Source organism: Panthera tigris, chromosome A3, assembly GCF_018350195.1.
Source record: "Panthera tigris isolate Pti1 chromosome A3, P.tigris_Pti1_mat1.1, whole genome shotgun sequence".
Taxonomy (NCBI): domain Eukaryota; kingdom Metazoa; phylum Chordata; class Mammalia; order Carnivora; family Felidae; genus Panthera; species Panthera tigris.
Window position 1 is genome coordinate 40986010 of NC_056662.1, and position 27509 is coordinate 41013518.

The 27509-nt window shown below is 40.9% G+C and overlaps 1 protein-coding gene across 1 annotated transcript in view; it reads left to right on the top strand.

The window, feature by feature from the left end:
• MACROD2 (mono-ADP ribosylhydrolase 2) overlaps positions 1-27509 on the top strand; it is a 2018887-nt gene that overhangs the window by 1845215 nt on the left and 146163 nt on the right. The window contains exons 10-11 of the mRNA XM_042980930.1: positions 13904-13945; positions 21432-21515. Coding sequence (XP_042836864.1) covers positions 13904-13945; positions 21432-21515 — 126 coding nt within the window. The remainder of the gene's footprint in view (positions 1-13903; positions 13946-21431; positions 21516-27509) is intronic.

Genomic DNA, 27509 nt, shown 5'->3' on the forward strand with positions numbered 1-27509 from the left:
AGTATTATTATTCTTAGTTCTACTCCTCAGACACTTTTTCGTCAAAGCAGTATGCTTTCTAATTTACAGGGTACGGTAGGAAGAAAAGTGCCTTTCCTGCAAAGATGCCTTAAACCCCAGAACCTGTAAATATGTTGGGTCACATTACAAAGGGGAAATAAGATTGCAAATGAGAGATTACGGTTGCTAATTAACTGACCTAAAGGTGGGGATGTTATCCTGTGTTACCTGGGTGGACTTAATACAATCACAAGGGTCCCTAAAAACAGAAGAGGGAGGCAGGAGAGAAACAGTGGGAGACATGGCTATGGAACAGTGTCCAGAAAGATGTGCATCACTGGCTTTGAAGTTAGAAAAGAGGGGCCACAAGCTGAGGAATGTAGCCTCCAGTAGTCAAAAAGGCAAGGAAACAGATTCTCCCCCAAGAGCCTCAGAAAGGAGTGCAGGCCTGCCATCATCTTGATGCCCATTGAGATCCACATCAAACTTCGAACGTGTAAAGCTGTAAGATAACAAATTTATGCTGTTTTAAGCCATTAAATGTGTGGAAGTTCGTTACAGCAGCCCTAGTAACCTAACTCACCAGTTAAAGAAGCACACACACAAAAACTGCTTTACCCAGTCTGATTTGTACATTTTTTCCCCCAAATGGTACATTTGTTGGATAGAAAGAAAAAAAAAACTACAAAGTGAAGAATTCAGAAATTTCTTTAATTATAAATATTATGGTGACTTGGCACATTTGTGCACATTTGTACACTTTTAATGAGGGGATTCCATTGATGTTTAGAATTATACAAGACATGTTCTCTGTAACGTGACATAAATGAGTTGACTGCCTTCTTAGGAATTGGGTGCTAACCATTTCCACTTGATGGGCCTCAAAAGCTACAAATGCATTTCGCCTTCAATGAAAATCCAGTGAAGTGTTGCTGTAACCAAGCAACCTGAATGCAAGAACAAGCAGCAGGCGTAGACTGAAAGCGATCTTTCCCTTCAAAAGGGGGGAATGTTCAGTGTGTGTAGCAAATGCTTACGAATAACAGAACAAATAAAGACCTGGGGACACGAACCTTGACTAAGCAGAGTTTGATCTTATTAGGAGGTTCTGATAAAACAAAGACAAGACAAAATGCTGCTTGGAGAAGGGAGATGATGTAGGCATCTTTACAGAGAGACCCTTCAAACATTTTTGCTTCCGTAAGCAAGGTGCTTCTGAAAGACCCTTCAAACATTTTGGCTTGACTGGTTTCTGTTCTTTAGGTGAAAACTTCGAGGCATATGCAGGGGGAGAAAAAAATCCTTTTGAGGTATAGTATATGAATGAAAGAATTCCTAATAAGGCACAGAGATAAGAACAAAGATAAGAATAACAATAAAGTAAATGAAATCCTCCAACCTTTATTCTTTACCTGTGGCCCTAACTTGTACTCTCAGTTACAGGTTTTTGAAGTTTTCACCTTCAATTGCTGTGCACTCTATATCCAGAGCAATTAGTGATTTCCAATACCCTGCTACAACTGTCACTGTTGAGGTTATCGGGAATTCTTTGATGGGTCCAGCATGGTTACTGAAACCAGTGCATATTTGATCACGTGACTCCACATGAGCCTTTGCAGCCCTTATCTTACTTGACTGCTCAGCCTTTGTCTTACTGACCATTCTGTCTTCTACTTCTCTTCCTGCCAGCCCTTTCTGGTATACTCATCTGTGCACAGCCCATCTCCAGTTGGCATCTCCAGGCATCTCCAACTCAACACATCTAAAACCAAATTCAGAATCCTTCCCTTCAACTCAGCCCTTCTCCTAAATCCTCTATCTCAGTAACTGGTGCCATTACATGCCAAGATGGCCAAGCCGGAAGCAGCAGAACCATGCAGTTTTTAAGCAGTGCCTTTTATTTATTGATATATTTATTAACTAATGATATTTGAGTGCTCCTCTTGACCAAGGACCAGTTGGAGGGTGGGGGAGGAACAACCTTTGGCTTATTCCTTTTTTAATTTCTCTAAGTCCTATCAATTGCCTTACAGAAAATAAGTTTAGCAATTTCTTAGATTTTGTGGGTTCAGGTTTTCCATTTAATGGAAGAGCTCTACTCTGCAAGGATGTCCCCTTTATCAGCCATTCTTTGCTTGGCATTTCTACTTTGTCAAGTTTCACAAGAAGCCATGAGCATACCCACATCTTCCATACTTTGTGAGAATATCCTAAAAGTGGGATATCTACTGTTTTTGAAAGCTTTTCTTTCCTCCAGCTCATAAGTATCAGTCCTTTGACCAATGGTTCTCCAGCTGCAGCTTGCATGAGCATCACCTGGAGGGCTTATTAGAGTGTTAGGCCCCGGGAGGGATACAGGAAGATGGCGGCATAGGAGGACGCTGGGCTCACTGCGCGTCCTGCTGATCACTTAGATTCCACCTACATCTGCCTAAATAACCCAGAAAACCGCCAGAGGATTAGCAGAACGGAGTCTCTGGAGCCAAGCGCAGATGAGAGGCCGGAGGAAGAGGGTAGGAAGGGCAGCGAGGGGGTGCGCGCTCCACGGACTGGCGGGAGGGAGCCGGGGTGGAGGGGCTGCCCGCCAGCCAAGCGGAGGCCCCAAGTCTGGCTGGCAAAAGCGGAGGGGCCAGACGGACTGTGTTCCGACAGCAAGCGCGACTTAGCGTCTGGGAGGTCATAAGTTAACAGCTCTGCTCGGAAAGCGGGAAGCCTGGAGGACAAAGGGAGGGAGAGTTACTGAGCCCCCGGACGACAGAGCTCAGCTTGGAGGGGAGCAAAGGCGCTCGCCAGCGCCATCTCCCTCGCCCATCCCCGGGCCAAAATCCCAAAGGGAACCGGTTCCTGCCAGGGAACTTGCTGGCTCCTCCACGCAAACACCCAACTCTGTGCTTCTGCGGAGCCAAACCTCCGGCAGTGGATCTGACTCCCTCCCGCAGCCACAGGGCCCCTCCTGAAGTGGATCACCTAAGGAGAAGCGAGCTAAGCCTGCCCCTCCTGCCCCCGTGCACCTTGCCTACCCACCACAGCTAATACGCCAGATCCCCAGCACCACAAGCATGGCAGTGTGCAAGTAGCCCAGACGGGCCACGCCAACCCACAGTGAATCCCGCCCTTAGGAGAGGGGAAGAGAAGGCACACACCAGTCTGACTGTGGCCCCAGCGGTGGGCTGGGGGCAGACATCAGGTCGGACTGCGGCCCCGCCCACCAACTCCAGTTATACACCACAGCACAAGGGAAGTGCCCTGCAGGTCCTCACCATTCCAGGGACTATCCAAAATGACCAAACGGAAGAATTCTTCTCAGAAGAATCTCCAGGAAATAACAACAGCTAATGAACTGATCAAAAAGGATTTAAATAATATAACAGAAAGTGAATTTAGAATAATAGTCATAAAATTAATTGCTGGGCTTGAAAACAGTATACAGGAACAGCAGAGAATCTCTTGCTACAGAGATCAAGGGACTAAGGAACAGTCAGGAGGAGCTGAAAAATGCTTTAAACGAAATGCAAAACAAAATGGAAACGACGATGGCTCGGATTGAAGAGGCAGAGGAGAGAATAGGTGAACTAGAAGATAAAGTTAGGGGAAAAGAAGAAGCTGAGAAAAAGAGAGATAAAAAAATCCAGGAGTATGAGGGGAAAATTAGAGAACTAAGTGATACACTAAAAAGAAATAATATGTGCATAATTGGTATCCCAGAGGAGGAAGAGAGAGGGAAAGGTGCTGAAGGGGTACTTGAAGAAATAATAGCTGAGAACTTCCCTGAACTGGGGAAGAAAAAAGGCATTGAAATCCAAGAGGCACAGAGAACTCCCTTCAGACGTAACTTGAATCGATCTTATGCATGACATATCATAGTGAAACTGGCAAAATACAAGGATAAAGAGAAAATTCTGAAAGCAACAAGGGATAAACGTGCCCTCACATATAAAGGGAGACCTATAAGACTCGTGACTGATCTCTCCTTTGAAACTTGGCAGGCCAGAAAGGATTGGCACGAGATCTTCAGTGTGCTAAACAGAAAAAATATGCAGCCGAGAATCCTTTATCCAGCAAGTCTGTCATTTAGAATAGAAGGAGAGATAAAGGTCTTCCCCAACAAACAAAAACTGAAGGAATTTGTCACCACTAAACCAGCCCTACAAGAGATCCTAAGGGGGATCCTGTGAGACAAAGTACCAGAGACATCACTACAAGCATAAATCATACAGACATCACAATGACTCTAAACCCGTATCTTTCTATAATAAAACTGAATGTAAATGGATTAAATTCGCCAACCAAAAGACATAGGGTATCAGAATGAATAAAAAAACAAGACCCATCTATTTGCTGTCTACAAGAGACTCATTTTAGATCTGAGGACACCTTCAGATTGAGAGTGAGGGGATGGAGAACTATTTATCATGCTACTGGAAGCCAGAAGAAAGCTGGAGTAGCCATACTTATATCAGACAAACTAGACTTTAAATTAAAGGCTGTAACAAGAGGGGCGCCTGGGTGGCGCAGTCGGTTAAGCGTCCGACTTCAGCCAGGTCACGATCTCGCGGTCCGTGAGTTCGAGCCCCGCGTCAGGCTCTGGGCTGATGGCTCGGAGCCTGGAGCCTGTTTCCGATTCTGTGTCTCCCTCTCTCTCTGCCCCTCCCCCGTTCATGCTCTGTCTCTCTCTGTCCCAAAAATAAAAATTTAAAAAAAAAAAAAAAGGCTGTAACAAGAGATGAATAAGGGCATTATGTAATAATTACAGGGTCTATCCATCAGGAAGAGCTAACAATTATAAATGTCTATGCGCCCAATATGGGGGCCCCCAAATATATAAAACAATTACTCATAAACATAAGCAACCTTATTGATAAGAATGTGGTCATTGCAGAGGACTTTAACACCCCACTTACAGAAATGGATAGATCATCTAGACACATGGTCAATAAAGAAACAAGGGCCCTGAATGATACATTGGATCAGATGGACTTGACAGATATATTTAGAACTCTGCATACCAAAGCAACAGAATATACTTTCTTCTCGAGTGCACATGGAACATTCTCCAAGATAGATCATATACTGGGTCACAAAACAGCCCTTCATAAGTTTACAAGAATTGAAAGTATACCATGCATACTTTCAGACCACAATGCTATGAAGCTTGAAATCAACCACAGGAAAAAGTCTGGAAAACCTCCAAAAGCATGGAGGTTAAAGAACACCCTACTAAAGAATGAGTGCGTCAACCAGGCAATTAGAGAAGAAATTAAAAAATATATGGAAACAAACGAAAATGAAAATACGACAATCCAAACGCTTTGGGATGCAGCGAAGGCAGTCCTGAGAGGAAAACACGTTGCAATCCAGGCCTATCTCAAGAAACAAGAAAAATCCCAAATACAAAATCTAACAGCACACCTAAAGGAAATGGAAGCAGAACAGCAAAGGCAGCCTAAACCCAGCAGAAGAAGAGAAATCATAAAGATCAGAGCAGAAATAAACAATATAGAATCTAAAAAAAACGGTAGAGCAGATCAACGAAACCAAGAGTTGGTTTTTTGAAAAAATAAACAAAATTGACAAACCTCTAGCCAGGCTTCTCAAAAAGAAAAGGGAGATGACCCAAATAGATAAAATCATGAATGAAAATGGAATTATTACAACCAATCCCTCAGAGATACAAACAATTATCAGGGAATACTATGAAAAATTATATGCCAACAAACTGGACAACCTGGAAGAAATGGACAAATTCCTAAACACCCACACTCTTCCAAAACTCAATCAGGAGGAAATAGAAAGCTTGAACAGACCCATAACCAGCGAAGAAATTGAATCGGTTATCAAAAATCTCCCAACAAATAAGAGTCCAGGACCAGATGGCTTCCCAGGGGAGTTCTACCAGACGTTTAAAGCAGAGATAATACCTATCCTTCTCAAGCTATTCCAAGAAATAGAAAGGGAAGGAAAACTTCCAGACTCATTCTATGAAGCCAGTATTACTTTGATTCCTAAACCAGATAGAGACCCAGTAAAAAAAGAGAACTACAGGCCAATATCCCTGATGAATATGGATGCAAAAATTCTCAATAAGATACTAGCAAATCGAATTCAACAGCATATAAAAAGAATTATTCACCATGATCAAGTGGGATTCATTCCTGGGATGCAGGGCTGGTTCAACATTTGCAAATCAATCAACGTGATACATCACATTAATAAAAAAAAAGAGAAGAACCATATGATCGTGTCAATCGATGCAGAAAAGGCCTTTGACAAAATCCAGCACCCTTTCTTAATAAAAATCCTTGAGAAAGTCGGGATAGAAGGAACATACTTAAAGATCATAAAGGCCATTTATGAAAAGCCCACAGCTAACATCATCCTCAACGGGGAAAAACTGAGAGCTTTTTCCCTGAGATCAGGAACACGACAGGGATGCCCACTCTCACCGCTGTTGTTTAACATAGTGTTGGAAGTTCTAGCATCAGCAATCAGACAACAAAAGGAAATCAAAGGCATCAAAATTGGCAAAGATGAAGTCAAGCTTTCGCTTTTTGCAGATGACATGATATTATACATGGAAAATCCGATAGACTCCACCAAAAGTCTGCTAGGACTGATACATGAATTCAGCAAAGTTGCAGGATACAAAATCAATGTACAGAAATCAGTTGCATTCTTATACACTAAGAATGAAGCAACAGAAAGACAAATAAAGAAACTGATCCCATTCACAATTGCACCAAGAAGCATCAAATACCTAGGAATAAATCTAACCAAAGATGTAAAAGATCTGTATGCTGAAAACTATAGAAAGCTTATGCAGGTAATTGAAGAAGATATAAAGAAATGGAAAGACATTCCCTGCTCATAGATTGGAAGAATAAATATTGTCAAAATGTCAATACTACCCAAAGCTATCTACACATTCAATGCAATCCCAATCAAAATTGCACCAGCATTCTTCTCGAAACTAGAACAAGCAATCCTAAAATTCATATGGAACCACAAAAGGCCCCGAATAGCCAAAGTAATTTTGAAGAAGAAGACCAAAGCAGGAGGCATCACAATCCCAGACTTTAGCCTCTACTACAAAGCTGTAATCATCAAGACAGCATGGTATTGGCACAAAAACAGACACATAGACCAATGGAATAGAATAGAAACCCCAGAACTAGACCCACAAACGTATGGCCAACTTATCTTTGACAAAGCAGGAAAGAACATCCAATGGAAAAAAGACAGTCTCTTTAACAAATGGTGCTGGGAGAACTGGACAGCAACATGCAGAAGGTTGAAACTAGACCACTTTCTCACACCATTCACAAAAATAAATTCAAAATGGATAAAGGACATGAATGTGAGACAGGAAACCATCAAAACCCTAGATGAGAAAGCAGGAAAAGACCTCTCTGACCTTAGCCGTAGCAATCTCTTACTCGACACATCCCCAAAGGCACGGGAATTAAAAGCAAAAATGAATTACTGGGACCTTATGAAGATAAAAAGCTTCTGCACAGCAAAGGAAACAACCAACAAAACTAAAAGGCAACCAACGGAATGGGAAAAGATATTTGCAAATGACACATCGGACAAAGGGCTAGTATCCAAAATCTATAAAGAGCTCACCAAACTCCACACCCGAAAAACAAATAACCCAGGAAGAAATGGGCAGAAAACATGAATAGACACTTCTCTAAAGAAGACATCCGGATGGCCAACAGGCACATGAAAAGATGTTCAACGTCGCTCCTTATCAGGGAAATACAAATCAAAACCACACTCAGATATCACCTCACGCCAGTCAGAGTGGCCAAAATGAACAAATCAGGAGACTATAGATGCTGGAGAGGATGTGGAGAAACGGGAACCCTCTTGCACTGTTGGTGGGAATGCAAATTGGTGCAGCCGCTCTGGAAAGCAGTGTGGAGGTTCCTCAAAAAATTAAAAATAGACCAACCCTATGACCCAGCAATAGCACTGCTAGGAATTTACCCAAGGGATACAGGAGTACTGATGCATAGGGGCACTTGTACCCCAATCTTTATAGCAGCACTCTCAACAATAGCCAAATTATGGAAAGAGCCTAAATGTCCATCAACTGATGAATGGATAAAGAAATTGTGGTTTATATACACAATGGAGTACTACGTGGCAATGAGAAAGAATGAAATATGGCCCTTTGTAGCAACGTGGATGGAACTGGAGAGTGTTGTGCTAAGTGAAATAAGCCATACAGAGAAAGACAGATACCATATGGTTTCACTCTTATGTGGATCCTGAGAAACTTAACAGAAACCCATGGGGGAGGGGAAGGAAAAAAAAAAAAGAGGTTAGAGTGGGAGAGAGCCAAAGCATAAGAGACTGTTAAAAACTGAGAACAAACTGAGGGTTGATGGGGGGTGGGAGGGAGGGGAAGGTGGGTGATGGGTATTGAGGAGGGCACCTTTTGGGATGAGCACTGGGTGTTATATGGAAACCAATTTGACAATAAACTTCATATATTAAAAAAAAAAAAAAAAAAGAAGAGTGTTAGGCCCCTCCCCCAATCTTCTGCTGGAATAGATCTTTAGTGGAACCTGAGAATTTGCATTTCTGACAAGTTCCCAGGTGATAATGGTGCTGCTGGCCCAGAGACCACACTTTAGACTAAAGTTTGTGAGAATATCTGTAATCTGTTTTGATTCCTTATTTTCCAAAAGACTGCACTAGTTATGGGAACACTGGTGATAAAGAAGTAAGACCAATCTCAAGTCATTGCAAAATCCATGGTATACTCTGCTTTTCAACAAACTCTGGCTTCCATTCAAGAAGGTGAAGTAGATATTACAGACTTGAAAGAGGTTAGACACTTCCTCCTGAAATGTACAAAGCTAACTGTTACTGAAAACTGGTTATTCATGGGACACCAGTGGGCTTTCACACTCATTTTTTATCAAAAGAAGAACTTTAGTCAGATTTGTACTTTTGGTGCAGAACTCAACAGGGTAATCTGACAGAGAGGGGTGCAGTGAATAAAGACAGCATCCATTATGAAATTAACATCAAAGAGATCCCTTAAGATGAAATGGAGCCTTAGCCCCTGGGCCATTTCTGCCAAGGAAAGGAAGCAGTGTTTCTGGAATTGGCATTTCTGAACACACAGAACCATACCATCTGATAGATTGCTCTCAATTTTGAAATGGTATTTGTATCACTTTGGCTAAGAACCTTTTATTTGATTTGTGTCCTCTAACAAAGAAGCATGATGCTTGAAGAACTGTTAAAAAGGCAGCGTCTCCATGCCCATGCTCCATCAGTCCCGTAACTGCTTCCAAATTTTCAAAGGCATTCCTCCTTATCTCCATAGGCTTATCCTCTTCTTTCACATATTGCTTTTTTTGTTCCCTGGTTGTAGTAGAAAAAAAAATCTTGCTAGAAATATGCTGCATAAATATGGCTCAAGTGAGTACATTTTATAGAATAATGTTGAACTAAAGTGGATTTCATTAATAAGTAACAGCACATTAGATGCTTTGTAGACCAAAAGTACTCTGCGCCAGATTTTAATATAAATAATACCAAAATATTAAAGCATGGATTTTATAGTGTATTAGTAAACTTCTCTTGTGTCAAAAAAAAAGTTCTCTCTCAAAAGCAGGTGTGTCATTTTCTGCTTAAAGTTGGTTAGTCACCCTGTAATTTTCAGGATAGAATTTAAATTCTTCAACCTGAGGTATTAGGATTCTCCAGAGAAACAAAACTAATAGTGGATATAGGTTTAGATATAAATATAGATGTAGGTATAAATTTATTATAAGGAATTGGCTCATGCAATTATGGAGGCTGCCAGATCCCAAGACCCGCAGTCAGCAAGCTAGAGACACAAGAGAGCTGATGGCATAGTTCTAGTGGGAGTCTGAGACCTGAGACCCAAGAGAGCCAATGATGGTGTTTCAATCCAGATGCCTGCAGGCTTGAGACCCAGGCAGAGCCAGTGTTTTACGCTGAGTCCAAAGTCAGGAAAAACCCTATGTCCCCACACAAATGCAGTCTGGCAGTAGTTTCCTCTTCTTTGTGGGAGTGTAAGCCTTACACTTACTGGATGAGGCCCACCCACATTAACGAGGCTATCTGTTTTACTCAGTCTACCAACCAATTCAAATGTTCATCTTATTCAGAAATTTCATTCAGACATACCTAGGGTCAAGTCTGACATGTGTCTGGGCACTCCATGGTCCAGTTACATTGACACATACAACTGACCACCATACCCAGTGAGAAAGATCCTTCATGATCCAGCCAGAACAGGTCACTAGACCCATGGTTCCCCTGTAAACTCCTGCCTCCAGCCACGGAGAGCTAGTTTTATTTCCTTAAAAGCATTTTGACTGTTCATAACCATGTGTTCTCATAGATGTTTTTCCCTTTGTTTGAGTGTGGTTACCCTTTTCTTAGTTCAAATCCCCCCAGAAGCAGACCCTGAAGCAAGAATTCAAGTGAAAGTCATTTATTTGGAAGATAATCCCTGGAATCACTAGCAGGGGAGTGGAAAAGAAGAATTAGAAAGGGAAGGAAGGCAGCAGAGTTAAATTACAAATTAAATTAACCACCCGTCCACTGGGGTTTATTCCCAGGGTTGGGGTTGGGGTTGGGGAGGACTCTGGAAGAAGCTTCTGAATTAGCACACCTTAGGAGCAAGTGCACTATAGTACTTCTGTGCAAGTCCTGGCAGTCATTTGTGAAACACTGCCCTCTTGGGGTGTCAATTCCCTGATATTTCTCCTGTGGCCTCCAGCAACCCAGAGAAAGCCCTCAGGTGGAGATCTGGTGGCTGGAAATCGGTCTGGCCAGCAAGGAAGTGTCTAGGAACAAGGGCTTGTAGGCAGGGCACCCATATTTACTGGGAATCTACTGCAGCCTTTCCTTACCCCCAGATAATTCTGAATCTCCCTTTAGGATTCAACTTAAGCCTCATCTATTCTGGAAATCCTTCATAGACCTCTCTGACTTAGCTGCTTCTTGTCTGTTTCCCAGTAAAACCTCTGCTTACCTGCATCAGAGAATCTGTTACTTTCTCTTCTGATTATTGTTTTATTTTTCTCTGCCATACACTTCTTTGGGAGTTTTTGAGGGAATGGATTGTCAACTGTATCTTCACGGTCTTCCATGGTTCCAACATATGGTGTTGGTCAATAAATGGTTCTTTAAGTTGTAAAAGTAGTAATCATAATGGCACCATAACACGAATAGCCAGTATTTATTGAATGCTCATTCCATGTAAGCACTTTACATGTATTACTAACCCTAGAAAGTCATACTAGGGTATGACTTAGGATACTTTTATTATCTCTATTTCCCAGGCATAGGTTTACATAATTTGCCCAAGATTACACAGCGATTTATAGTTTGGCCTGCAAGTAAACCCAAGCAGTCTGAATCCAGATCCTGAATATACTCTTAACCACTATATGAATAAATGAGTGAAATGAATGAACAAATGAATAATGACATCAAGTATGATCCTTCAACACCTGGAGACATTCTAAGGATGATGCTATCAGTATAGTCTATAAAGTTCAAAGATCAGCTCTAATGTCACATTTTCCAAAAACCTTTCTTCATAACCTGACTGGAAGCAGCTATCCCTCCCCTGATACCTTTTGTGATGGCCCTGACTACTCTCTATTATATATTCAAATTGATCTGCATGTCTTGCTTTCCTTACTAATAATGTTTGTAGACAATTGTGTCTAGATTTGTCTTGGTATTTTATTTCTCCAAACACAAAGCTACACCTACAATAGGCTATGGAGGAGTGTTTGCCAGACAGACAAATGGATACATAGATGACAAGCAAAGAGATCTTTGACTCTTCCTTTATCTTTTCCTGGAAACTGTGGAGACTTTTTTTCATCCCACTCTGATTTCCAGAAAGTCTGATGGTCTAGATATTTTAGATGCTCTGAAAAATAAAATTTTATTTAAATCTATTAAGTTCAGGGAAGAATCTGTGAAGAGTTTACTTTGTAACATTTTGATAATAATTTAGTTAGAGAATTATATTTCTAAGAGAAAGATATTCTTTCTCCCAAAATTATATTCAGAGAAAAAAATGAAAGAAATAAAGTATACAGCTATTCACTAATGTTTCTAACAATTTGAATGGAAAGAAATTTACTTCTTTATAATTTTTTTTAACGTTTATTTATTTTTGAGACAGGGAGAGAACAGAGCATGAACAGGGAGGGGCAGAGAGACAGGGAGACAGAGAATCGGAAGCAGGCTCCAGGCTCCAAGCCATCAGCCCAGAGCCCGACGCGGGGCTCAAACTCATGGAGTGCGAGATGGTGACCTGAGCTGAAGTCGGACACTTAACCGACTGAGCCACCCAGGCGCCCTGAAATTTACTTCTTTAAAAATTAACCATGGCCATCAAGAATTATTTTCCTAAAACCTCAACTTAAATACATTTTCCATTCCCAGTGACTGGTATATCTATAATCTTCATTTATAATTAGCACTTTGAAGAATGCCACATTGTATAAATTTGGCTAAGAAATGACTAAATTTAAAGCGTATGTCTGGGTGGAAATTACAGATCTTTACTGAGTCCCCATTGCTTGCAAATCATCATTTGGAAGCATGTCCTACAATGTAAGAGGTAGATAAGAAATATAAACACAGGAATTCTCCAGTTTGACTAAAAAAATCAGAGAAAAAATTTTTAAAAACCTCAGAAATTTTATTCAGCAGAAATTTCTTTATGGATTTTAATTTATAAAATTAACATTAGGTCCTAGAGAATACAAAGGAACATAAGACATAGTCTTTAACTTTGCAGAATTTATGATGTCGAGATGGGCATCTGAAGGATACATATTTTAACAAGTAGACATATGATGTGGTGGTAATAATAAGTAATATTTAGCATTTAATATTTCAGTAACTGTCCTGGTGCTTTAGGTGGTATTATCTCATTTAATCCTTACCCTTTTCATTAGGCAGACAGGAATCCCTGCAACGTCGTAAACCAGATCAGAGCTCTCTTTTAAGATGGATTTTGCACCTGTGTGTAAAAGAAATTGGAGTCAGGAGTGAGAAAAAAAGAAGAGCAGTTAGGAAACCACAAAATAGGGAAGGCAAATGGCAGAGTTTGAATCGAGTTGCAGTGATGTGAATAGAGAGGAGAAAATGTGGAAATAAGACAGGCAGGATTCATACTGCCTGGATGTAAGGAACATTGAAGAAGAAGAGATGACAACATATCAAAAGTTCAAAAAGCAAACATGTCACCCAGAGGGTAGAGGAAGCACGTGTCCTTGCCCAATTAATGGGGGTTTCACTGGGATGAGTGGAATTGAATGGGAATGATGCCAACTGGGGCGGGCTGGGGGGTGGGCACTTGAACATACATGGTTAAAGGTTTGGATTTGCACATGTAGGAAACTAGCACTTTCCACGGTGCTGTGCAGGGAATGGGTGCTGTCAGCCTAAACCCAAGTGGTGAGCTCCACATTTCTCAGATACTTGACATGAGCGCGCATCCCTTTCATTGACAGAGAAAGTGCGGCATTTGAAGTGTGCGATTTTTATTTTTCATCTTTTTAGAAATTGAAATGACCAAAGTGACCATGCATTACTTGCATAAGTAAAACAAATGATTGTGTATGTACTTTGTTATGCATACATAACAATTTTTAAAAGGAAATGTGAACCCTAGGTGTTAAATTGTGCTGTGATGTATATTTACATTACCTTGTATTAACTTAGCATAATAATATAAGACAATCGAAATGCATGTTCTAACACTCTTTTCTACTGAGTTCTTTTTGGCCTTTGAAGTTGTATTAGTCAAACTGGAGAATTCTGAGCTTACTAGCTTTCATATGAGTGTTTCTTTTGTCTTTCCCCCCCCTTTTCTAAATAGATGATAATAATGAAGAAGATGTTAACGTGAAAGAAGATTCAGGTATTAAATTTATGATTTTGTTCTTAAAGGATAGGCAAGGATCATTTTGTTGTTTATGTGCACCTCACAGTTTTTCAAAGAAAAGCAAAATAAGGTTAATAAAATAGGTGAAGTGGGATATGAATACACTTATCTAGATGATCACTGAGTAATATATGGAATTGTTGAATCACAATATTGTATACTAAGAACTAAAATGACACTGCATGGTAACTATCCTGGAATTAAAAGAAAAGAAAAAGATACAAATGTACAGTCGAGGTCATAAAATAAAGAAGTAATTGTGCTAACTAACCCTTATGGCTAATACAATTAGCATATTTAAGCAGTAAGCTTCCAGCTTTCTGAAAGTTCCATTTTTACAATGGAACCTGATGTTATAATAAATACAGTTGTGTAGCAAATCATCCCAAAGCTTAGTGATTAAAGAACCTGCTTATTATGCTCATATATTCTGTGGGTCAGGAATTCAGACAGAGCACAGCAGGGCTGACTTGATCATGCTGCTCTACAAGGTCTGAGACCTCATCAGGAAGCCTCAATGGCTGAGTGCTGGAATTGTGTGAAGATTTGTTCACTCGTATGTCTGGCTGGCAACTGATATGCTGGCTTTTAGCTAAGACCTCAGCTCAGGCAGTCTTCTGAAATACCTGTGGTGGCCTTTCTATAACCTGGGCTTCCTCACAGCATGGCAGCCAGGCTCCAAAGTGGTTCCTCTAGAGACAGCAAGTGAGCCAGCAGGAGCTGTACCTTTTTAAGACTCAGCCTCAGGAATCCCAAAGAATTACTTCCACAAAAATCTTTTTGGAGCAGTCATTAAGAAACCTGCCCAGGCTCATGGGGAGAGAAAATAGGCTCAATATCCTGACAGGGAGCTGTGAGGTTTTGTAGAGCATGTAGGACCTGAAAAATTGCTGTGGCCATCTTTGGAAAATACATTGGGTACATATGATATATTGTTCTCACTATCAGAAATTAAGATGCATGCCTACTTCTCAAGAAAGACCAGTGTTTGATGAGAGAAATCTAGTGGTTACAAGCTTTGGATCTGCTTGACTATGCTTGACTATGAATGCAGGAATCAATAGCCCTGATTTCAATCCTAGCTCCTTTACTTACTGACTTACTACTTCCTGACTTTGGGTGAAAGTTTTCTCTACAAGCATCAGTTTACACCTCTAGGGGCAAAACTACTATAATACAGTCTTGTTTGGGAATTAAATGAAATATCATACCTGAAATATTTCTTGGACCTTAGTAAACACTCAATAAATTATCGCTTTTTTTTTTTTTCCTTTCTCACTCTAACAGATATTGGAGGGTATAGAACTTAATTCCACGGTGTAAGAACTCCATGTTCCCAATTTTGGCAACCACACTGTTCTAGGCCTGAAATAGGACTGGGTTTCAAAATCAAAACAGATATCTTAGAGGTCCTGATTTTGTGTAACCCCCTCTTCAATGCCAGAACTCCATACATAAATCACCGACAGCACAGTCTGAACATCTCCATTAACAGGGAGCTGTTTAAATTCCAAGGCAAACAATCTCGTTTGACTAAAATGGTCCTTCTCCTTGTTAAGTTAAATCTCTATCCCTCCCCTGACTTCCCACTGTCTTTGTGGAAAGATAATCGTTCTTTTCTTCATAGCTGCTCACTGGAGCAATGTTTATAACTTCTGTCTAGCTTCAGCTTCTTCTCCAGTCCAAACATGTCTGATTCCTATGGTTCCCTCAGCCTCCCCCAGGGCAGTGGGTTTGAAGGGTGGAAAAGTAGAGGAAGTATCTAAAAGCCAGGAATGAAAGAGGTAGAGCAGGATCTGTAATAGCAGCTGCCAGTTCCCTACCTATATCCCCTTGGCCCTCACTATTCTTTTACAAGACCAACAGCTTTCTAAGGAAAGCTCTTGTGACTCTGCAATCAGTGTTTCTTGCTGGTCATGAAAGCACACTTGAAGTGCCAGGAAGTTAATTTCCCTGGAGTAGCCCTCAGCCAGTGATAGGCAAGAGCTGGTTGACCCCTGAAGGACACATCGGAGGCATATTGTATTCCAGTGTCATCCAGTAGAAATATAATGTGAGCCTCAAATGTGAGCCTCATGTTTAATTTCAGATTTTCTAGTAATTACATTGGAAAAAGTAAGGAGAAATGAGTGAAATTAATTTAATAATATTTTAGTAACATAATATATCCAAAATATAATGATTTCAACATATAATCAATCTAAAAATTTTATTAGTCTGATATTTTACATTGTCCTTTTTTTCACACTATGTTTTTGAAATTTGTGTGTATTTTACATTCATATCTAAATTCAGACTAGACACATTTCAAGTCTTCATTGGCAACATGTGGTACTGAACAACAAGATTTTTTTACCATCACCCAAAGGTCCTCAGTAGAATTGAGCCCTGACTGTCCACAGTGGAGCTTGCTCACGCAGTATTGGGTGCCTCTCCTTTCTTGTCTCACCTCCCTACTGCCCTCTGGCACTTTCTGGGATAATCTCTTACATTAAGTATTTGAACTCAATAGTTGTCTCAGTGTCTTTTGAGAAAATCCAACCTAAGACAAAGACTCTGCTTGTCTTTTGTAAAACATTAAGCCCAAGGTGAAATTTCAATTAGAATATCCATCCCTATACTCATGTGGGATGTCTTATTATTTAAAAGAACCATATGTTGAAAAAAGACTTTAAGGGGTCACCCACATCTTGATTTAATTCCACGAACTTAATGTTAATTTCTGCTATTTTCATTTATCCTGCTCATATGAAGTATCCTTGGAATATCCTTCAGCCATGGGGAGTACTGCCCTTTCAGCCAGCCAGTTTAAGGGCCTTATCTTGCTAAGGATCATTTGCCTAAGTGCCCTAAGTATACATTTCTAGGCAAGGGGAGTTGACTTCTTAATGAGATGCAGCTAGCTATCCAAACCACTGAGTGATTTTAAGAAAATCATTATTAATGCTAATGCAGAGCCCACAAGATTGGAGTCAGCATATGAGGTTTGGGGGGCTTTAATTGGATCATCATTTCTGATTTTAGTCTCATCAGGTTTCCTGGGGGTTTCGTGTCCAGCAGCTGGATGCAGCTGTTAAAGTCATACTCAATGGCCCAAGGATGCTAAGTCACCTGGCCAGAATGGGCTTGGGAAGCTGCTCTCCATTTCCTAGTATCTGAGTGCTGAAATCACGGGAGATTTCTGTGCAGAATGGTTCTATGATGTGCCACTTGTCCTACCAGACATTGGTGAGCAGGCTGACTTCAGTCCACATCTCACACTTGGAAGTGTTGGTCTCCAAGAGAGGTCTCTATCCAGACCATTAACTACTGCCTTTCTCTGCCCTGCATCACATCTTCTCATATAAGTAGAAATGCTGGAAAGATTTTTAAGAATGCAGCTGACACTAGGAAAGGGCTACTTGGGACAAATAACTTGCCAACAAAGGCTAGTGAATGATAGTGAATAATAATCTGACTACCAAAAGCCAGGTGAACTGACTCTCCAGGTGGCAGGAACCCCCTTTTGGAGAGTTTGCATATTTCCTTAGTGTAAATACACACACCACAGTGTTTTCAAGCTACCAAACATGAGATCAATGAATGTGGGAGCCGAGAGATAGGTATAGTCAGCTCACTCACATCAGCCCCAGCACACCTCTGCTGAGCCAGATTGTAACTGAGTATGTACCTTGTGCCAGTCACTCAACATACATGAATTCATTTAAGATGTGCAACAACTGTAGGAGTCAGGGATTGTTATTACACAAGGCTTAAAAGGCTTAAATTTTTTAAAGGGAATTCCTGGCTTAAATAGCCGATCCATTGGTGTGTCTGACCTCCTAGCTTAAATAGCTGACCCACTGGTGTGTCTGAACCCAAAGTTCATACCCTTGTACTCCTGTCTCCAGACCCTACAGGTAAGTAGAGGCAGGAGCATCTCAGATGATGTGAGGCAAGGTCATCCTCAAGGTGAGGCTCTGCCCTCGTGGACAATGATAGAAACAGACCAGCTTAAATGCTTAGGATGCCTTTTAAGTCCTTTATCAGTTTCTTTTATCCTACAATAGAAAACATTTCCCCATCTCCTTCCATTCCCAAGAATGGCTGTTGAAATGGGACCCTACCAGGAATAGGAAATCAACAGCCACCTATGAAAGTCCAGCTACATGAGAGTCAGGAGCACAGTTGAGTTCTGTAGGGGGCAAATCTATGCTCGTGACAAAACTCCAGGTCTCCACTCTCTGCCAGAAACAGAGGCAATATAGATAATATGATATGCTGTCAAGGAGAATTATGGGTTGCTTTGGAGATATCTTCCTTCTGCTTCCCCAGGCCAAAGGGAGAGTTGTTCCTGCTGAACCACAAGTAGAAATCTGAGCACAGACGCCATATGTATCAGTGACATTTAGTGAGTGCCTCCATGGGTGTCAGGAAATGATACTATACTTATGTCATAAATGACTATTCATGGTTAACATGTATCCACGTCCAGTGACTACCCAAGGAGGGCCCTGTAACTTTTTAAAAAATAAAGTACTTTTGGGAAACGCATCTCAAAATTTAGACAAACAGAAACAAATAGATGTCTTTAAGAGATGTCTCACCCATTCTCCAAGAATTCCCATTCAGGTTGGGAAATCAGGTTAATGATCAAAAACTCACTTTTAGGAAATTCTGGTTTGGGGTTGAATCCCCAGCATTAGAAATTCTCCTCTTAGTCCTAGAGGCAGTTGATGCATTTCAGAGGCATCTTCCAGGGAGTCTTAGCATCTTCTCCCAGGGATATCGCAAGTGTCGTTTTGCCTACTTTATGCATCCTTTTGAGCACAGCATCTGTGCTCAGTGAGCTGTTCCAAGCATCTCATTTCTGTTTTTGCTGAACCCGTTCTGAAGGGTCAACATCCATCTCACACCTGGTGACAGAAGTTTGGGGGAGTTGCTAATGTAGTCATTGGCAAAATTTTTCACCCTAGCCATGGTAATGATCTTCGATGTGACTGCCATGCAACCACAGAAAGCCTATGGTGCCCAAAAAACCTTTGTAGTCCATAATGCCACAGTTTTTAATAGTACAGCTACCAAATGCAATTTTTTGTTCTGTTCCTTTTTTAATAAATGGGAAAAGAAAAATGAGTCGCCATAGCTCTGTAGTATAATTTTAGAATCCTGGCATAAGGCGACAGCTGCTAAGAGAGTAAGAATTAGGCATGGGCCCCATTATATCTTGGTCTTAAAGAAAGGCTTGGGTAAAGGGGAAATAAAACCAATTGGAAATGAAATTCTCAAGACACTACTAGGTACCAGGGACACAAGAGAGATTAGGAAAGACAAATGTCCTTTTCTAAAGGAACTTACATTCTTAGGAGGTGGGATGGAGAAGGGAGACATACAATAAAGAAATAAAGAAGGGGACAAGATAATTTCAGATATATCAAATGATGTATTTGAGAGAGATTTCCCTTGCAAGGACCCTTCATATTAGGAATTCAGGGAAGGCCTTTCTCGGGAGCTGAATGTGGTTTGAGATTAAAAATGGAGAAGAAGATAGACATACGAATGTGTATCTTGGGGGAGAAGAAGAATAGCAGGTGTGAAGATTCCAAGGCAGAAACCAGCCTAGTAATAGTTGAAGAACACACAATGGCAGCCAGTAATTCTGACGCCAAAGCACAAGTGGGAAATGAGGCTAGAGCAGTAGGTAGAGCCCAAATGGCATGTTGCCCTGGCCCATGAAACTGGATTTGGATCAATCCAATTGGTCTTGGTCTGTGATCCAAGACCAGTGGCAGGCAGGTAAGCAACAGAATCTGGTTTATGTTTAAAAGATAACTCTGGTTGCTACAGGGAGAGTAATTTTAGGGAAGTTAGAAAGCCAGAAGGTTACTGTAATAACCCAGATAAGAGATGCAGATGATTCCACAGAATGAACACCACGGATGAATATGGGATAGAATTTGGAGCAGAGATGATAGGACTTATTACTTCCTGGGAAAGTAAATGAAAGGAAATATTAAGGACAATAGCTCAGTTTTGAGGTTTACACTCTTGGGTAGGTAGTGAGATGTGAAATACTCTGGAGAGAACAGGTTTGCCGACATCAAGAGTATTGTTCCAGCTGTGCTTAATGGGATTATTACATAAATTTGAAATGCTTGGTGAGAGCTGAGTGAGGGAAAATCATTAGGGCTGGAAAGAGGGAGGCACAGTTAAATCCCAGCCCTGAAAGGAAAATAGGAGAGATGGTAGTTACAGGACCCAGGAGACAGAGAGGGTCAAGTGGAGGAAGCCAACAGATTGGGGTTGTAAGCTTATGGAGGGGTACAGTAAGCCCTTGAAGACCACTGGTCACTTAGGAGTAAAGCCAGAAATTTCACTGGTGCATAGAGACCCGTATCCCAGGGCACAGCTGGGTGGGAAGTGAGGTAAAGAATGGAGAGTGGATATGGAGGTGCAAAGAGAAGACATCCAGTCAGGATATAAAACAAGATGCCATGTAGGCAGTTGAAGATATGCTTTGAGCTTAGTAGAGAGACCAGGACTCGAAATACAAATTAATGCCTAACAAAGTATCTATATCTGAATGGGATGAATTTAGAGATATAATTCCTAAAACCGTCTTTAGAATTTTTCTTTCTGTTTAAATTCTTCAGAATTTAAATTATTAGCCTCCTTGGATAGACTTGGCCCGAGGGTATTGGGAAGCAGTGAGAAAAGTGGGAAACATAATAATTAAACTGGGGACATATAGAAGTTGTTTAGAATTTGGACTACTAAAGAAATCTGCTAAATAGAAGGAGGATAATTTCAAGCACCATGCCCCCCCACCCCAAAATGAGACACTGCAGCTTCATCTGGCTCTACTTGAAGGACTTAGTAAAAGGAAATTGCACAATGGCAGCTATCAGTTAATCCATGAAGTTTTAAATCAATCTCCTGTGGAGGAAAAAAAAAATGGGGTTTCCTTGTGGAGAATTTCTTTTAATTAAAAAAAGAGAGCATCTAAGAGGCACCTGGGTGGCTCAGTCGGCTGAGCATCTAACTCTTGATTTCTGCTCAGGTCACGATTTCACAATTCAAGCCCCACGTGGGGCTCTGTGCTGGCAGAGTGAAGCCTGCTTGGGATTCTGTCTCCCTCTCTGTCTGCCCCTCACCTGCTCACTCTGTCTCTGTGTCTCTCAAAATGAATAAATAAACTTTAAAATAAAATAAAATGAGCGTCTAAGTTTTCACATTTGTGCGAATCATTAATAATGGTAACGAAAAGATGTTTAAGCTGAAGCCTGAATGCCCATCTATGTGCACTGGAGAATCACAGGCTGTTGCCGAAATTCAGCTTAGCCAAAATGACACATGAACCTGTGATCAAGCTTCTCTGCACATGTGGGTTTACTGCGGGGGTAAGAAAAAGAACTTTAAGTTTCAACATAATTTTAAATATTTAATACCTACATAAGAATGTTATAAATCTTTATGCTTCCAGAGGTATTAGAGCCAAAAGGCCTCTCTCCACCCCACAAGAAGAGCAAAGCAAAGAAGCCAGAGGGTTCCAAAGACTCTAGCGAAGGTGAGTCCTTTTCTTCTGGTCTCTAAAAAATTACTCCCTGAAAAGAAACTTCTGGTTAATGTTTACATTACGCATGTGCTCTCATGTTCGGATGTTCCTGAGGGTGCAGAAATCACAGAAAAATTCTTTATCCTTTCCTAATATGTTGATACTCCCCTGAATGTGAGAAAAAAAACACCAGATTTAGGTTTAACTTGTGAAGGTAAAAACCAAGTTGAAGAAGACGGTTTCTCGGTGCAATGTATTTTCTGTTCCTACAAATGCTCAAATTGCAGGTGGTGCTTACAAGTTAGGTGGAGACCTCTAGGTGACAAGCAGTGTGTGGCCTTTGCCTTATTGAGATCATTTGCTTTTTTTCACGAACACATTCTGAGTCCTGAATCCAAAGTCAGGAGTGGGTGCGGAAATTCTTCCAGTCTTTAGTGTTTCCTTCCACTCTCAAAAAGCCAGTGTTATCTTTGCATTGAATGGGCAGGTCCCATTGGGCTCAGTTTTCTGAAGAAATGAAGCTGTCTCTTTTACTTAGTGGCCACGCTAAGTGCCACCTACAAGGTATTCAAATTTTTCTCTGAAAATGTAAATTAGGTATTTTTTAAGGGGATCTCTAACATACACGAGTATGCATGAACTTCTTCAAGGGAAATGTATTTTTGCTTTCTACTTTCTGTCTTTGGAGCCTCACTTTCACTCCACTGTGAAATGGAGAGTATGAGAATGCTGGTGGTGTCGGCTTGAGTCTTTGGGGAAGATGCCAAGATGAAACAGAAGTGCAGGAAATGTGAAGGCAGAAAAGCCTCAAAGGCTAAAATGGGGAGGAGCAGGGGAAGGAGCAGGAGGAGGAAGAGGAGGGAAGGAAGGAAGATTAGCTAGGAAGAGCCAGTCTGCAGTGCAGTCTGAGAAAGTCTGGGGAGGCTCAGAACAAACCCCGGCCATTACAGTTGACCTGCACCGGGCAGGAATGGCCGGGCTCCAGGATCCCTTTCCTCCAGCTCAACTCACTGGCTGCAAGCAGCTTGGGGAGAAAGTGGCTGCCGTGCGATCTCCAAAGTGTGGCCAGTGGATGCTGTCAGCTAACTCCACTCCTGGCATCACATTCTCTCTTGAAGGAAGATCCTGAGCATCTCACCTCCGTGACAGCATGGCCTCTGCATGAGTGCGGGGGTTCCAACACTGCCTTCACCCTCACCTCTGTTCAGAACCAGCCGAGAAGGCAAAGCTCTAAGAAAGTTTGAAATCAAAAACATTAGCTTTGTTACTAATGAGGTTAGTTCTGAGCATCTGGTGGCCCTGCCCCCAAATGGGTGTCCTACATGCTGGACTTCACTCCTGAATATGAAAGGCATAACCTGTGTCCCCTCAGGAGCAAGTACCACTGTCCACGTATCCCCATTGCCTGGACAGAGGCTACCCTGAGCTTATTAAATGTAAAAGAACAGATCAGGACATGCCCTCTCTGTGGACAGGTGGGTCTGAGAGAGACTCAAGATGGGACTGTTTCTGGGGTACCTGGGTGGCTCAGTAATTTAATCCTCCAATTCTTGATGTTTGGCTTAGGTCATGATCTCACAGCTGTGTGATCGAGCCCCGAGTCAGGCTCTGCACTGAAAGGATAGAACCTGCTTGGGAATTCTCTCACTCCATCTCCCACAGCCCTCCCCTGTTTGTGAGCTCTCTCTCTCTCTCTCTCTAAAAAAAAAAAAAAAAAAAAAAAAAAAGGGGACTGTGTCTTCCCCCAGGCTTGGATAAGTGAAGGGAGGATGGAGAGAAGGGCACAGCAGTGAATGTTCTCTGCCCTTTGGTTGAGGGGTGAGGGATAAACATTTCCACCTAACAGTTAACAGCAGAAATAGTGTGTATAAAGTGCCTAGCAGGGGCCTGGCATTCATGATGGCTATTATAATTACCAACATAATCAGCACCATGAGAGGGTGCCCACCGTCCTAATTCACTGAAATGGGCTTGAGAGCTTAGAATCATTCAGAGGAGGACACTTAGAATCACAGAGTAGGCCGGCAACTCTAACTGGCCCCACACTGGCCAGGCATTCATCTGCTACCCTAATGATGTCATTTCCTGGATAATCTCGTCAGCCCACGAGATGAGGGGCAAAACAACAATTGCCTTTTTCTCAGAGAGGCTCCATCTCCCCTAGCAGTTCCTGTCTTCAAAAGTTGTTTTCCAGAGCCTGAACCTGTTTTCTTTGCGAGTGTCACATGGTGAGCCCTGAACTGTAGCATCTCTGCCACCTTAAATTAGCAGGAGTATTCCTCCCAGTTGTTCCTTCAAATGTGTGGAAACTTCTTTCACCTCCTAAATAATGTGCGTTGTTTAGCACATCATTCCATACTCTCAGTATGACTAGGTAATATGGCTTTACCTCACCTGAATATATGGTCGCAGAATGTGCTCAGAGGCGCAAAAGTGCCAGGCGTGTTGTGTCTGTGGCATCATGGTGAAATGTAAATGTTAGCCACTCCATAGAAACAGGAATTGTGTGTTTGTTTCTCAGATGACTTTTAGGACAAAAAACTAAAAGTTGCCGGGAAAACAGCGAAAAAAGGGAGCATAATCTGACATGCCAGTGGTAGATGATTCTATCATGGGCACTCATTATTTGTCAGTTTCTAAGTTGACAAAATAAACTACCTCCTGAATTCAGTACTGTCGCATATGTTTCACTTCCTCTCAGGATGAGAAGAGTTACAATCTTTAGCAAAGAGTTACAATTCTTTCCCACTGGATGCACAAATGGAATATTGTGTCCCTGGGGGAGGGGTAATGAGGATCATGACCCTTCTCTGTAGTCTTCTTCCCATTTTCGAGTTCAGTCCTTTCCCAACTTGGTCGTCTCCCTAAAATTGGAGAGAAGCTTCTGGTATTTTTATTTATAGATCACTCAGCTTAATTCCCCATCAGTTGGCCTCATCTCTCTTCTCCCCTACCTTTGGGTTCTCTGCCCTGATTCCAACTCTCAAAGGTCCTACTGATTACCTCAGTTTACCTTATAATAACCATTTTCAGACAGGATCACAGAGAGTAGAGCTGGAACGCAATTTCACCTAGATTTTCTAGCATATATAACCATAACAACTATATTTTGATCCAGAAGAATTCTGCGAACATATGGGCAAGTTTTCTCATTCTACAGATCTGTTTTTAAAGCAGACTGCAAATGGTTTTCTAACTCACCCAAGTCCACCAGTTTGTTAATGTCAGAATGTCTTCTTTTTTCTAGAAACAACATACCTCCACTAATCCTTTTCCCTCTCTCTCTTCTGGAAACTAGAACTAGTTTTGTTGAAGGAGGCAATGTTGCCCTCATTGCAGCCTCCATTGAAAGCGTTATTACTTTAGTAAACATTGTACTCAAGTACTGAACATCAAAATAAATAATCAAACAATTTCTAAATGTATTTACTTGCATTTTTTATATTGTGGACTTTGGGATATAGTTTTATTCTCACTGTTTTGATTGAACTTTCATGGACCCCAGTGTTCTCTGACTTGACCCTCTGCAACACCATACCAATAATGAAATAATTAGTAACTTCAGATTGGCTGGCCTCTGATTTAAATGATAAGCCATCCATGAATCAGCAAATTATAGGCGCAATTGTTTAAGAAACACCCAGTGAATACAAGTTCCAGCAATTCCAGCTCTCAAGAATTTGGACCAATTTTCTTCTTACACAAACTTAATTGAAAGAATATCATTAGAAAACTTGGCACCATTAATAAACCATGCTCTTCTGACAGCTTTCCTCTATCTCCCACCAGGAAATTCTTTCGAAGTTCCTTCATTGAAAATCTCTCAGGCTTTGTGTGAAAACATTATCATGTTGCCTTTTTTTTTTTAAGGCAGTTTTTCTGGGTAAAAAATTTGAGGTTGATTGTTATTTTCTTGCAACATGTAAGATTTTTTCCCCAGTCTTATCAATTCTGTAATTGTTAAGAAGTAATATCTCCATCTAGTAGTTTCTTTTTAGGAGGTCTGTCTTTTCTTTCTGGCTGCATTGACAGTCTGGTCATTATCTTTGATGTCACTCAGTTTCATTTTGATGTACCTCAGTGTGGGTTCCCCATTATCCTTCTTAGGATTTCATGTGCTTCATGGTTATGGGAATGGACTTTTTTTTTATGTTTATTTTTTTTTTTTTTTTGAGAGAGAGAGAGAGAGAGAGAGAGAGAGAGAGCATGAGAGGGGGAGTGGCAGAGGGAGAGGGAGACAGAGGATCCGAAGCAGGCTCCTCTCTGTCAGCACAGAGCTGATGTGGGGCTCGAACCCATGAACCGTGAGATCATGACCTGAGCCGAAACCAAGAGTTGGACACTTAACAGACTGAGCTATCCAGGTGCCCTAGGAATGGACATTTTTTAACTAAAGTTCTGTTTTTTTTTCTATTACCTCACCATATATTACATTTCCACCACTCTCTATTCCTTCTTTCTCTGTCCTTCAGGACTCCTGTGTTTTTAGTTTGTTTTTTTTTGTTTGTTTGTTTTTCCTTTTCTGTATCCCTATCTCTCTTTGCTACTCCTTTATGGTTATTTTTTCAAGCCTGTCGCTCAATTTTCTAATTTTATTTAACTCTATTTAATCTGATTTCTGTTCTTATCACTTTAATTTTTACAAGTTTTATTTGGTTCTTTTTAAAATATGGCTGGTCATTCCTTATTTATTAACCACATAAAATATTTTTTTAAATAATCTGTATCTGAAATTTCAATATCTCTAGTCTGTAGAAGTCAAATTCTGTGGTTTATTGTTTTTTGCAGATTCATGATTACAGTAATTTCCTTACATATTCTGTGTTTTTTTATTGCCATGTTATTTAGATTTTTATTTGTGGGAAGTTTTTGAAGTTGGATGAAGAGTTTATTTATTTACAGTTTTGTTTCTGAGATACCTGAAGATATTGCCAATTTAGGAAAACCTTAAACTATATACTTGGCTTAGAGTTTTTTATTATGTTTTTTGTTTGCCACTTGATGCTAAGCCCATGTTAGTACATATATAAGATTAGGAAATCTCAACAGAGACTTTGTTCTTCCTTTCTTCCTCAGTGCTAAAATTGAGACAGGAAAATTTTGTACTATATTCAGGACCAAAGCACTGGTCCTACGCCTCATGTGTGTGGTTCATTTGAACCAAAGCTCTAGTGAATGGTTCGCAAAGACTGTTCCTCCGTCTGCATCACCAACATCCCTGGGAACTTGTTAGACTACAAATTCTCAGGCCCCATCTCAGACTTGTTAGAACTACAAATTCTAGGGCCCCATCTCAGGGGCCCTAGAATCTTGATTCAATCCCCTTCATTTCTGGCTTCTAAGGAGTTCCCTTTAAAAGCCACCAGTTCAGCCACGTATTCAAGAAATAGGTAGATAGGGGGCGCCTGGGTGTCTCAGTCCATTCAGCGTCAGACTTCAGCTCAGGTCATGAACTTGAGGTTCTTGAGTTCCAGCCCTGCATCAGGCTCTGTGCTGACAGCTCAGAGCCTGGAACCTGCTTCAGATTCTGTGTCTCCCTCTCTCTCTGTTCCTCCCCTGATTGTGATCTCTCTCTCTCTCTCTCTCTCAAAAATAAATAAACATTTATTATTATTCTCTCTCTCTCAAAAATAAATAAACATTTATTATTATTATTATTTTTTTTAATTGCTCTCAGGAACTTAGAGGAGTGGAGAAAAGGCAGGGGCAGATTTGGGAGAGTTCGATATTCAACTTTCTAAATTTGTGTGTAATTGAAAAAATATATATATGGTGAGAATTGTTTTATATATTTATCAAAAAACATATTTTCATTTAAAAACTAGAGACATTATACTTCTAAACTTCAGTAGCAAATTTAGAATAGTAATTTTATCCAAACATTCATCTCCAAAGTCTTCAGTGGCTTTTGGTAATGAATGCTATTTTCCACCATCTTTTTGCAGAAAGCACTAGCACTTTGGCTCTCGCTCTACAATTGCCTCTTCATAGAATATTCAACAAGCC